General features: G+C 34.2%; 2 protein-coding genes across 3 annotated transcripts; one reads left to right on the top strand and one right to left on the bottom strand.

The window, feature by feature from the left end:
- Window positions 1-200: 200 nt before the first annotated feature.
- Window positions 201-3,421, top strand: LOC108461561 (uncharacterized). The gene is made up of 8 exons (XM_017761432.2): window positions 201-785; window positions 953-1,000; window positions 1,161-1,220; window positions 1,502-1,585; window positions 1,696-1,800; window positions 2,194-2,307; window positions 2,424-2,524; window positions 2,957-3,421. Exons 1-8 carry the CDS (start codon window positions 429-431, stop codon window positions 3,195-3,197), a joined length of 1,110 nt encoding a protein of 369 aa, XP_017616921.1. The 5' UTR covers window positions 201-428; the 3' UTR covers window positions 3,198-3,421.
- A 1,782-nt stretch (window positions 3,422-5,203) lies between these two features.
- LOC108464115 (uncharacterized) lies at window positions 5,204-11,599 on the bottom strand. Of its 2 annotated transcripts, XM_017764212.2 has the most exons (7): window positions 11,174-11,599; window positions 10,627-11,036; window positions 10,089-10,487; window positions 8,130-9,471; window positions 7,398-7,489; window positions 7,101-7,242; window positions 5,204-6,068 (listed from the first exon to the last, which is right to left on the bottom strand). In XM_017764212.2, exons 1-7 carry the CDS (start codon window positions 11,337-11,339, stop codon window positions 5,377-5,379), a joined length of 3,243 nt encoding a protein of 1,080 aa, XP_017619701.1. In that variant the 5' UTR covers window positions 11,340-11,599; the 3' UTR covers window positions 5,204-5,376. The 2 variants fall into 2 exon arrangements, with proteins under 2 accessions (XP_017619701.1, XP_017619704.1); XM_017764215.2 differs by lacking the exon at window positions 11,174-11,599 and having other exon boundaries at window positions 10,620-10,746.
- Between the last annotated feature and the right edge of the window lie 1,367 nt (window positions 11,600-12,966).

The following is a 12,966-nucleotide window of genomic DNA, read 5'->3' as shown; positions in this document are numbered from 1 at the left end:
ACGGGCCATGTCAGATTTTCGTTACACCATTAATTGCAGTTAACAACTCAATGACCATTTTGTAATAGAACGATAACTTAAGTGACTAAAACATAACATTTCAAACAAAAGTGACTAAAATGTAATATAAGGTAAACAAAAATGACTATTTTAACAATTTACCCTTTAAAATAAATAATTCAAATTGACAATATAGGCTAGATTTACAAACTCCAATTCTCCCGGTCCTAAATCGCATAACCGGAACGGTTTATATGATACACTTTGACTCGTCCACTCAACCCAGTCATCTCGCCCGAGTCACTCTGCTCGTTCTTATGCCATCCCTCTCTCACTAAAAACAATTCACGGTCCTCAAACCCCTAGGTTTTACCATTCTCTCCGCCACCACCGTCAACCGTCTCGATTACGAGCCCCCACTGCCGGCAATGGAGCCGATACCGACCGAATCGGATCACCCGAGCGGCGAGGATTTTGTGCACATCGACAACCCTAACCCTAATGTCGTGGACGCATTGAGCGATAGCATCGTGAACGTTGAAAAGGAGGAGGAGGAAGAAGAAGAAGAAGAAGCAGCAGCAGCAGCAGAAGAGATCCGAGACGAGGATAATTACGACAGAAACGATGGCGATGTTTCTAGGAGCGAAAGATCTGATTCCTCGGAGAGAAGGAATGTGGAGCTCCCGGAGGAGATTGCGAGGAGCGTGATGGTTCTCTCGTGCGAATCCTCTGCTGAGGGCGGCAATTGCGATGTGTACTTGGTTGGGACTGCGCATGTCTCCCTGGCACGTGCTCGTCATGGTTTCTGTTTGGTTAACGAGAAAATGTTGGAAATTGATAGAATTAAAAAAAAAAAAATCTTTTAAATTAACTGAAGATCATCGGTGATTTCTAGGATGTGCGATGAGTATTGTAGGAGGAGATTGATATTTTACTTCTTGTGGTTTTGCAGGAATCGTGCAGAGAAGTTGAAGCTGTAATCAGTTATTTGAAACCACAGGTGCTTCTCTTCTGAAACTATCTATCTCTTGATTCATGGATGGATCATTTCGCAGGTTAGCTGCCTGCGTTTGTTTGTAAGGTGACTTGAAATTCACCTAACAATTAACTTGAACATCAAAACTCACATGCATTTTCTTTTTAAAATTGGTTTCCCACAGGTTGTTTTCTTGGAGTTATGCTCAAGCCGAGTTGCAGTGCTTACTCCACAAAATTTAAAGGTTTGTCCTTTGATATTGTTCTTTCTTTACTAAATTCCTTGCTTGAAGGGAAGGCTAACACGATGGTGTAGATATATTGGAGGTTGGTTATTGAAGAGATAATTTTTGCTACCGTGTTTTCAAGCTTGCTGCACTCTTTCGATATTCTTGTGAATGCCCTAATTATCTTTGCATAACATAGTTCTGACACTGGGCTTTTGTTTTGGTTGCAAAACTGTTCGGCTGGTGTAGGCTTTAATATTCTGCTGCTAACCTTTCTTCTTCTAACTTGAATCTACCAGGTACCAACCATGGCAGAAATGGTAGATATGTGGAAGAAAAAGCATAACATGTTCGGTATCCTTTATAGCTGGTTTCTTGCTAAGGTGCTTGTCTCTTGATTGTACCTTTTGTCTCTATAGTTCCTTGGGCATTGTTGTTCCCTAATCAAGTAAAGCAAATTTATGTGTCCTAAATCATTACTTAATACTGGTAGGTTGCCAGCAGGCTTGAGGTTTTCCCTGGGTCTGAATTTCGTGTGGCATTTGAAGAAGCAATGAAGTATGGTGGCAAGGTGATTCTTGGTGATCGTCCTGTGCAGGTAAGATATTTCACCAGTTGCTGTGTGTGATTGCTTCATGAAAACAACATTGTCTAAAGATGTTGGAAAAACTCAATTGTACATACAACAATCTAGCTATGTTCAGGGGAAAGTTGTTGAGAAGGTGTTGATGTTTTTTACATTATGTTCTTCGATAAATGAAGTTGGACCAGCAGTTCTCAACTAAATTGCTTTATGAAACCATAAACACCTAATGTTGGTTGCATGATAACGTGCATAAGTCTTCCAGCATGCTAAATATGGTGTCTTTGTGGTGCTACATATGGCAGTGCTACCGCTTTCTCAACATTTCATGCTATGGTAGCAGTTTATGTACATTTATTTTTAATCTTGGCCTGCAAGCATTTTGAAAGATTTGATTGGATGAAACAGGTTACGTTGCGCAGAACCTGGGGGAAAATGCCACTTTGGCATAAGATTAAGTTACTGTATTCCTTACTTTTTCAAGCTGTCTTCTTGCCCAGCCCTGAAGAGCTTAACAAAATGGTGAACTTTCTTATTCTGTTAGTTTGTCATCAGTCTATTTGCTTTCTTTACATTTGGAGTTATGAAAACAAAAATCCTTATGATGCTATATATTTTCTTTTCTTTTTTACATTCAGCTGAAGGACATGGATGATGTTGACATGCTGACCCTTGTGATTCAAGAAATGAGCAAGGAATTCCCTACTCTAATGGAAACTCTTGTACATGAACGAGACCAGTTAGTATTCGTTTGCTCCCTTAGATGCTTTTCAATTTATCTGTATTAGATTTTGTTACTCGAGCTTTTATTTCTTCTCAAGTGCCTGTGTCCATCACGTATTAGAACATGGATAAAAGAACATGACTAGCCAAATATATATAAAAAAGAACTTAAGAGAAAATGAGCATACCTTCTTTGCACAGATGCCCATGTCTGACACATCGGCTCTGGGTAACATTAATATTTCTCTTTTGGAGACTTTCTTGACTGCAAATCTAAATCGTACGGTTTTCTTCTTTTTTGTCGTCAAAATTTATAACCATTCAAGATTAAGTCTGCTGGTGTTAAGTCATTATGAAGCCATTTCTTTTTATGATATCTGAAGTACACATTTTATACTTTTATGTTAAATATTGTGTTTAATCATCCAAATTTTGCATAAACATTCAGGTTCATGTCATCCACGTTACTAAGAACAGCGAGTGAGCATAGTTCAGTCGTTGCGGTGGTCGGTAAAGGCCACTTGCAAGGAATTAAGAAATATTGGAAGCAGCCTGTTTTGATAGATGATCTCATGACAGTTCCTTCAAAGAAACCGACAGTTTCAACCGGCAAAATTCTGGTATCGCTGGGCATTGCGGCTGCCGGTGTGGCTATCGCATCAGGCATCTATCTTGCAGGAAAGAAATAATCCACTAATAACATTATTGATTGGGCAAAACTAGAATTTTTGTGGAAAATCTTGCCATAAGCCCTATAACCAGTTTCTTTCACAACTAAAATTGGGACCCATCGAAAAACAGGTGCTATATACATGTTTTTTTTTTTTTTTTTTTGGCATAGATATAATTTTTCAAGGCAATTTTATTATTTTGTATCCATGTTTATATTCATAAATTTCGTTTTTAGTCTTCATTATATTCTAACTACTTTTCTATATTTTAATACTATTTGTTATTAAATATTTTCAAAGCTTAATATATATTTTTTGTCTGAATTCTCCTAAAACCAAACTAGAAATCTTATTACACGATATGTATGTGAAAATCACAATTTAGAATACAAATGTGTGTTTAAAAATAACATACAATAAACAATAAAACTTATGATTTGAAGTTAATTGATTATAATAACATATGAAATATGTAGTATATTAAAATAAAAATTAGATTAAATTATTAAATTATGAGGAAAACGAAATTTAAATATATAAATATATTAGATAGACAAACAATATTAAATGGATCACAATTATGCAGTGCAGTTTATACCTCGTAATTTTTAAATTACAATTATTTATTGTGGTTTTGTCATTAATTGTGAGTTAATATTAGTTTGACTTGTGATACTAATTTAAATAACAACCATATTAATAAAAATAATGTTTTAGTTGAATGGTAAATTAAAGTTTGATGTGAATTTAAATTTCACCATATGTATATTTAAATTAAAGTTTGATGTGAGTTTAAATTTCACCATATGTATATTTTTTAAATGAAAAAGATTAAAGTACTTTCAAATAATATAATTTATTTTAATTATGGGAGAACATTTTTTTGTAATTTAACAAATACTAATTTAGTAAAACACTTAAATAATAATATAGAAGTATAAATATATAACTTATGGAGGTAATAGAATGTGCATGATATAATAAAAATTTATAAAAATATTAAAATGATGTTTTAGTTGAGTTTTAAATTAAAGTTTTTATTGTTGCAATTGATGTGGATCTCATTCTCACTTTGAGTAAATTTTTATTGTTTTTTAAATGAAAAGACTAAAGTTTCTTGAATCCTATATCTTATTCTAATTACATGAGAGTATTTTCATATTTTACAATTGAATTAGTAACTCGATTGAAGATAACGCTAACTTAATAAAACACTTAAATAATAGTAAATATTAGCATTTGGAGATAAACGTATAGAAATCAATTACGTGTCGATATTACTCATATCGGTTGAAACTTTCCATTCTATTAATAAATCGAAATGTTGTTGTGTGAATTCTAGTTTGTATTAGTTGAAAACGAGATTAAAAGAGAAGTGAGAGACATGAATCCAACTATTATATCTAATAATTATATAAAGTTTTAAATTAATCCTTTGCTTTTAAAATAAATTAGTATGGTTTTTACTTGGTTAATTATTTTGGGCTATCCACATTTTATGTTGGTTAATTATTTTTAAGTTAAATTTTAATTTATGTTTTATCTTTATATTTGAAATTTGTTTTTTATAATTTTCAAGAAATTAGTCTCTTTATATTTCAAATTTTAAAATTTAAGTTTAATTTTTAGTACTAAAATTTTCTAATAAATTTGTTGGCGTCACATTCTAAAATTAAAAACATCTCCACTTGATAATAATAGTATTGTTATGGACCTAACTTTAATGGAGAAATCTGACAGTAACAATTTTTAAATTTTATATAGACTGATTATAAAATTAAAATATAAAGATTGAATTGAAAATAGAAATTTAATCATTTTTATGTAAAAAATTAAAATATAAAGATTGAATTGAAAATAGAAATTTAATCATTTTGTTAATAATGTAAAAGAACACTTATAATAAAAGAACAGCCTAAATAGTAATATACATCCGAGTGATTTAATTTTAATGAAATATTTTCATTAAATTTATTGTACGTTCATAATGTATATTACTATTGGTGAGCATCATTTAGAAAACCTTTGTAGAAAAATGAAATCTAAAATTTCAAAAACACAATCCCAAATTTTGTTACAAGAGAAAGTGAACTACCAAAATCTCATATTTACAAGCTTAGCCAAGAAATGTTTCCCCTTTTTTTCCATTTCCCTTGTGTCCGTACAAGTCCAACTACCTTTGACATTCGAAATACTCTCAATTCAACGGCCAATCTAAGCTCTCATTATCATCGCTTACAGTCCAAGCACCTTCCCTAATCTCCTGATTCAGTTGGTGCCAGCCCCAACCCGTGTAACCAAAGAAAAACCAGTAGTCGCTCATCGACTGATTTCCGGCCTTTAGCTTTTCGATATTAGCAACCGTGGCAAATTGGTCAAGGAAGTAGATACCTGGAAGTACTTCAACGTACTGCACTTCACTAACTCTCCTACTTAAAGTAACAAAGGGCATCCCACGTCTTAAAACCGGGCCTCCAAAAGACACAGGAGCCTCTTTTAGGAACTCTAACCCTTCTTCAAGTTCATCTAGAGCGTCCCATCTGATTTGCTTGTTAAATATCAAACCCTGAAATCCAGTTTCTTCATCCACCTTCACAATGATAATCTTTGAGTTATCGAACGGGATGACCTCGAGAAGTTTATCGGTGGCAGTAAGGATTGAACCAACAACCACCTTGGATGTGGCTTTATGCGAGCCAACTGACATGGGCGACCTCGACTTGCCCCCGTTGTATTTCGAATAGGCAACTTGTTTTGGGTTCTGGTTTTTCAATATAACTTCATGAAATTTGTCCTTTGCAAATTGACCTTCTTCATTAGCTGAAACTCCAGAAGAATCCTTGAGTATAGCCTGATTCTTCACAGCTTCAGTGGTCGTCAATAAAATTCCTACCAAAACCAGGGAGAACAAAGTACACAGTTTTCTCTTAAACAGGAAAGGAAAGAAAAAAAAAATAAACTGCAAAAACAAACAACACCTGTTCAATGCTGCCTTCATACAGTGACTAGAGGTTTGATTTAGAACCTCAACCTCACTTATAATCGTGTACTATGGATGAGTGTACCTAGCAGGTCCCTGTACTACAGGGACTAAATTGATCCATTTAATGGTAAAGTGGACAAATTTTATCTGGTCCCTATAATAGGACTTCGTAGATACATTCACTGTTTATTATGTATAGGTTTAGAGAAAACTGAACAAACATAAATGAGCACTACCAGCAATACAAACTCAAATGATTCAGTTCATTGCACAGGGGCTGAAAATGGAACTTAGAATTCAAATCCTTTAAAGCTTAAATGGAAAACAGAACATGCTTTCCACCATCAAGCCAGAGAAGCATTTGCCTACCAAAAAAAGCATTAAAAGGAACAGCTAGAAGAGTCCTTTCTTCATTTTCAAGGACAAAATTAAACTTCATTCTGAGAAAAATTATACCAAGGTTCTTAGAGTGCCTTTACTGCTATTGTTCCCTCTTTTGAAAGCACGGCACCAATAACATCTAGGCCTAGTGGCAAGATTATTGTGCCATGTGGCATGAGAGCTTGAGTTCAACTCCTAGCAACCCCACCCCTTACCCCCAATTATCAAAAAAAAAAAAAAAAAAAAGCACAGTAAGTGCCAACTGATGGTTTATCAATTTAAAAAGAACAATCATGTTGAGGAGGCTGAGACAATCTAACTAAGAAGAAATGGAACTAAAAATGCGAACACTAGACGCATGTAGGTCAGATAAAGGAAATTAGAAGTACACCAAAAAAATGTACTCTATAGACTCTATACTAACAGGAAATTTTAAAAACGGAAGAAGGGAAAGAGTGTGCACGAACAACAGTTAAAAGAAGGGTGAAAACATCAAAGTTTATCAGTTCCCTTCAAAGATTAAAAGATGCACAAATGAATGATGATTCAGAAGTTACCTTTCTCACCATATAGATGATGGGAATTACTTCCATGATGAGCTATAAACTTGATTATATTAGCTACTGACACATCTCCATTGTAAGAGATAACTGCTTCAGTTTCAGCAGGGAATAACATCAGAGCAGGATAAACTTCCCTCTGCAAAGCTCAGGTTTATTGAAAGTTCAGAAAAAATATATCTATCTTTTTCATTTTGCAAAAATGGATTCATACAATCTCAACATAGTAAGTTATAGGTTGATTGGGCCAAAAGTACCATATTTCACAATGAATCAGATATGAATATAACTAACCTGGTTTACTGATTTTAGGATTAAACTGCAGTCGTTCAATGTGCAATCCATCAGGTAGATGAGTGGAAGTTTCATATTATTCATCGAGTTGTCTGCCACAAATATATCACTTGTCAATATGTAAATGTCAAGGAATAATACCAGTTGGGTCAAATGTTAAAAAGCTTGAGTCTTGTGAATAGAGAAAATAGCGTTGGGAAAGCTTGCCCCCCAATTAGAAGTCTGCCTGGCTCGACTTCCAAATTAATTGGGGATCAATGTGGCTACCAGATATTAGGGGGTCTCAAACCGAAAAATATATAATGAACATTTTCCCATTTTAACACATTCTACCAGACAAACAAGGGGGCAAAAAAGGGCCATTTGTCTCATAATGAACAATTTTATTTGTCAAGTTGACAAGAAGAGAACCTACAGATTAGGCCATTTGTCTCATAATGGCTCAAAAAGGGAATTTCTGAACAGGATTACAGGACTGCTGCTCAAAACATAATACAACTCCAAGACAAATCCCATTGAAAAACTTAGCCAAATGTAGCTCCCAGCTTTATGTGCCTATTTACAAGTTATCAAATTTTTATTCAAGATATCATACAATATTCTTATTTATTAATGCATATCAGGTCATATGACTATTTCAATAAGGAATACACAAGAAGCTATAGGTCTAAATATGACAATAAGAATAAAGTATCTAATATTAAAGTAATTATAAATGCAAAAAGCACGTACCAGCATCAAACACTGTTTGCTTTTTCCCAGAGGCACTCTTCATCATTTTCATGTAACCCGTTATGGCCCGATATACTTCACGAACAACCAACTCCATTCTCTGGCAAAAGCCACACCAATTACTACTAAAAAGTACCACAACATCCTCACTGCGAGCATGGGCGGAAGTTCCACTGTTAGATCCGTTAGACCCAAAAACAAGCTTGGACAAAGTATGCATCATAACTTGAGGGATGGAATCTATTTCATGAAAATCGAGATTAACAAATGGAGGAGAAGTAGACTCCCTGGGGCTGTGGACAGGGGGAACAGAGCGTTGATATGGAACAAGACTTCCATTAAGATAGTCATGAAGAAATTTAGAAATTAAAAAATAACTGAAAATTGCCTCTTCAGAGTAGACATAATGGTGCTGAGACCCAGGATCAACTAAAACCAACGACGGAATTGTTAACCCACCAGTCAAAGATTCAAGTAGCCGAGAGTTATCATCACATAAGAAAAAAGAACCCTTAAACTCTAGAACATGAGGTTCTTGTTCCCCAGACTTGTCTATCTCTGAAGAAATTTTCTCTTTTGCCTTCAAATCCCCCGCTATATCAAGCTGAAGACCTTCCAAAAGTTTGTCAGCTTCTATGGATATGAAAAGTTTACTTTTATCGGAAGAAATTTCCTCATCCTCCTTGTATTGAGAAGAAGCTTCATCAACTTCAACACCAATTGATTTTGGTTTTTCCTCACTCACCAAACCAGACTCACTTTCCATTGGTATACTGTGTGGATCGACAATATCAATTAAAGAAGCTTTCTGGGATGGTGGCGGCAAGACATCATTAGATTGGCCTTCTATTTGTGATGGTACTTCCTGGGCTGTTTTGATGTCAAGATCCTCTGATAAAAGACGAAAGCCTAATTCCTTTGCAAGTGAACTCAATTTTGATTCCTTCTTTCTCTGAAGAAGATAAGTTAAGATCTCTTGCAAAGATTTACCTTGCAAATCTGAAGCTAAATTATCCAGAGCAACATGCTTACCCTCATTTATAATCATGAATGACATCCTATCCTTCAACTTAATCTTCTGAGCAGTTTCAGAAAGCTGTAGGCTTGGATGTCCTGTTTTACCCTTATAAGCTAGGAGTGATGACTTTTCTTTATGATCAGTATTTTGTGAACTCACCCAATCTGATATCTGGTGGTGAAGTGCTACTTCTCTAAACGCATCAAGAGCTTCCCTACTTTTTCTTCTAGTTTCTGATGTCTGAGATGATCTATCCACAAAAAGAATTACTGATGGCCTATTTCCAGGTAAAGCAAGCGGAAGATCTTGGCCAACAAATTCTAGCTACATTGCGTGGGAAGTATGTGAGAGACAGAGAGAGATATACACTCAGAATAGGAAAGACACAAGATATTAAAATCAATATGAAAAAGACAAACCACGTTGTACATAAAAATAGGAACTTATATATATATATATATATATATATATTCACGTGAAATAGGCAAAAAGTGACAGTTGGATTGCCTCCTTTGTGCATGAAAATCCATTGTGCCACATGCATACAAATTATATTGATCTTGCTCATAGTTAACAAACAATTGTTATGAAGCCCTGAACACAATTAGATCATACTAAGTGAACAAGTTCCTTTAATCCAATTAAAAGTAGCTACAGTAACAGGCAAAAAGGATACTTTTAACTAAAGGTTAGAGCATTTGGAGTAGAGCTAGGTGTAACAAAATTCTCGGGCTAAGATGCACACTATTCAGGTGTCCTACCCAAAGTAAGGGAAAAAAATAGCTACTACAGATGTGCCGGTTTTATGTATTTAGTGGCATGCAATCAACCTAAGATTATTCTTTCCCATTAAGTCTACAACACCATAAAAAAAGAAGCCATAAACCTAGTTCGCTTTGACCACAAGCTTTGGGGGCACTGAGAAGTAGAAAACTTCATACCTCGCGAACAACTGAATTGTCTGTCATGAGGGCATTCTTGAGCTCTTCCTCATCTTTAATAACCTTTGAACAGCCAGGGCATCCTTTGAAGTACAGCACTGCCATCCATGTACCAGAATCTTCAACGCCAAGAGACGACACTAATGATGTATTAGAAATCAACCCAAATCTAAGTCTTTCTTGAGAAACTAAGAACTCTCTTCTAACAGCAATCAACTTCGAGAAAAATGAATCAAATTGCTTATACTCTTTTAAAGTACAGTTCAACCCAAGATCAAGTTCCATATTTTCACTCTCCGTTAAAGAAACTTGGTCATCTACCATGCTAAACCCAGTAATCCAAGGAATCCCACCAATCCCATTTTCCACATCACATTTCAGCATCCCACTTCCCACTTTCTGAATTTCAAAATAATAAAACCAAAAAAAAAAAAAAGTTTAGGCAACATTATCTCCAACCCAAACCCAAAATTTTCTTTTTCATTAATTAAACTAAATTAAATATGGAAATGAAATGTAATCAGAAACTACCAGCAACCTTAGGCGTCAAATCAGTTCCAGTCCCATTGTTTTTCACCTTATCCACTAACTTGGGTGACCAACCGCAAAATTCAGCTAAAATCAAAGCTTTGTCAGTGGAGTTTAGAAACATTTCCAGTTCCTCCTGAGAATTAAGGGGCTTTAAAGGAAGTTCTTCAGGTGAAGCAACTGATATATAAGGATGAATAGAGTTTAATATGTTTCGAGCTCGAAGCTTCCCTTGGTACTTATACGATACGGAGTGATAATAATAAAGAACCGTTATCCCATCCGAAGCACCAATTGAATCGGCCAACGTTTTCTCCATGTTCCTATGAATTAACATTAATTTCAAAGAGTCAAACTCCGTTGACTTATCTGCAACCAATCGGGACACCTCCCTCATAAGGGACCGGGACTCGCCGCACCCTGAAAAAAGAGAAGAAATGAGGAAAAACGTGATCGCTGATTACAATTTGAATCATATTCATATTCGTAGCCGTAAATTGAACTGTAAAAGGCAAATGATTTTGATTGAATTGAAATGAAATGAATGTCTAGGTTACATGGGACGGTGACGAGGATGAGGGTGTGAGGGTGGCGACAGATCTGAGAAGAGTAGTTCAGTTTGGTGAGGATCTGCCATTCCCCTACGCCGTTTGAAGCGCAATCAACGGCTGATAACAGCGCGAGTGAAATTATCGAAATCGGGATCAACAACAAGTACTTCATCGCCGTCGCGATAAATCACGCAGACACCGCCGCTTTTCTCAATCAATGAAGACCCGACAGTGTTTTGGGTCAAATATGTACATGGATTTGGAACCCAACATCTATTTCAACAGATAATTGGATCGGACTGGGTAGGGTAAAAATTGAGTACTAAATCAAAAAATTGTTATCGTTCAGGGTCTAATCGTGATTTAAGATTTTCATTTTCAGTGGGTTAAGCATAGCTACGTTAATTCTTATCTAAACTTCGAATTTGATTAATACTATCTCAAACTAAATTGATTTTATTATAAAAAAATTTAAAATTTTAATATCATCAATTTAACTTTAATTGATATTACTTGAAATTTATTCAAACTACAAACAATATTAACTCGAAACAGCTCAAAATCACCTAAATTCAAATGACCTGAATGATTCGACCTCGTAATGATTTGATTTGAAAAACATTGAGTGTGAATCTAAATAACTCAAACACAAAATAATCTAATCTCAAAATTATTCAAACTCTAATCTAAATCTAAATGCTTTTGAATTAAAATGACTCGAAAATGTTAAAACTCAAATTGATTGGACTAGAAGCCACTTTGGTTCATCTAATTAATAGGTTTAATTGTCAATTAAATTTTAGCTCGATTGGTATCGACATTATTGTCAGTACAAAATAGCGTTGGCTCGAATGTGTTGAAGCACATTATACTTTATTTAAAGGTTAGGTTAACAGGTCTAGTTTAAAATACCAATATTAATGTGAGACAATTTGAAATTTGAATTGAATAAAAAGGTTGCATGTTTTACCTTATCACCTATACTAGATTATAACTCGATTCATGATGCGAGCAAAATAATTATATGAAAAAAATAGTTAGGAATAAAGTAACATTTCACCCCTGAATTTGACAACTTTATCTATCTTGGTACCTTAGCAACTTTACTGATGAAGTGATTAAACTCAGATTATTTAAATTTTCTCTTGATGGGAAAGCTAAGGGTTGACTCAATTCTCTTCCCCATGCCTCTCTGTCTCCTTACAAGGCTATAGGCGAAGATTTTTAGAATATTTATTGCAAACTTCTGTACAAAATCGTGAGATTTTATTAAAGTGAAAAATTTTAGAATTTTGTTGTTCGAATATTTTTTGTGCTGAAGTAAATGGTTTTATGTGAGTTATCTCGTTATTAGTTGTATACAATTTTAGGTACATAAAATTTTTAGACTTATTGCATAACGTATTTAGTAATAAAATTATAGAATGTATGTCTAGGGATCCAAATAATTTTATTTAATTAGAAAATTAGCCACAAAAATTTAATTAAATGAAATTATTTATTTAGTAAGAATCTCATAAGGTTTATAGAAATTAGATGTTGCATAATGATTTAGCAACAATCTTGAATAATGTTTAAGGATTAATATCTAGCTAAGTGATTTTCATAATTTTATTTAGTTAAAGACTAGTCACAACACCTTTAGTTAAATAAAATTATTAAAGTTAAAAATCACATACGGAAAACATAGGTATTAAATCTCATTACATAATTTATTAAGATAAAATTATTAAATAATTTTTCATGAGTTACCCATAAAAATTATGAAAATGAATTTAATAATTTTTATCAAAAGGATA

Source organism: Gossypium arboreum, chromosome 13 (assembly GCF_025698485.1).
Source record: "Gossypium arboreum isolate Shixiya-1 chromosome 13, ASM2569848v2, whole genome shotgun sequence".
NCBI lineage: Eukaryota > Viridiplantae > Streptophyta > Magnoliopsida > Malvales > Malvaceae > Gossypium > Gossypium arboreum.
Note: the sequence above shows the minus strand (reverse complement) of the source record. Positions and strands in the feature narration are given on the sequence as shown.

Coding starts and splice junctions, on each gene's coding strand:
- LOC108461561 (XM_017761432.2), top strand. CDS start 429: ATGGAGCCGATACCGACCGAATCGGATCACCCGAGCGGCGAGGATTTT. Junction 1,801..2,193: donor TTGGTGATCGTCCTGTGCAG/GTAAGATATTTC, acceptor TGGATGAAACAG/GTTACGTTGCGCAGAACCTG. Junction 2,308..2,423: donor CTGAAGAGCTTAACAAAATG/GTGAACTTTCTT, acceptor TTTTACATTCAG/CTGAAGGACATGGATGATGT.
- LOC108464115 (XM_017764212.2), bottom strand. CDS start 11,339: ATGAAGTACTTGTTGTTGATCCCGATTTCGATAATTTCACTCGCGCTG. Junction 11,037..11,173: donor CATCCTCGTCACCGTCCCAT/GTAACCTAGACA, acceptor CTCTTTTTTCAG/GGTGCGGCGAGTCCCGGTCC. Junction 10,488..10,626: donor GAACTGATTTGACGCCTAAG/GTTGCTGGTAGT, acceptor TTTGAAATTCAG/AAAGTGGGAAGTGGGATGCT.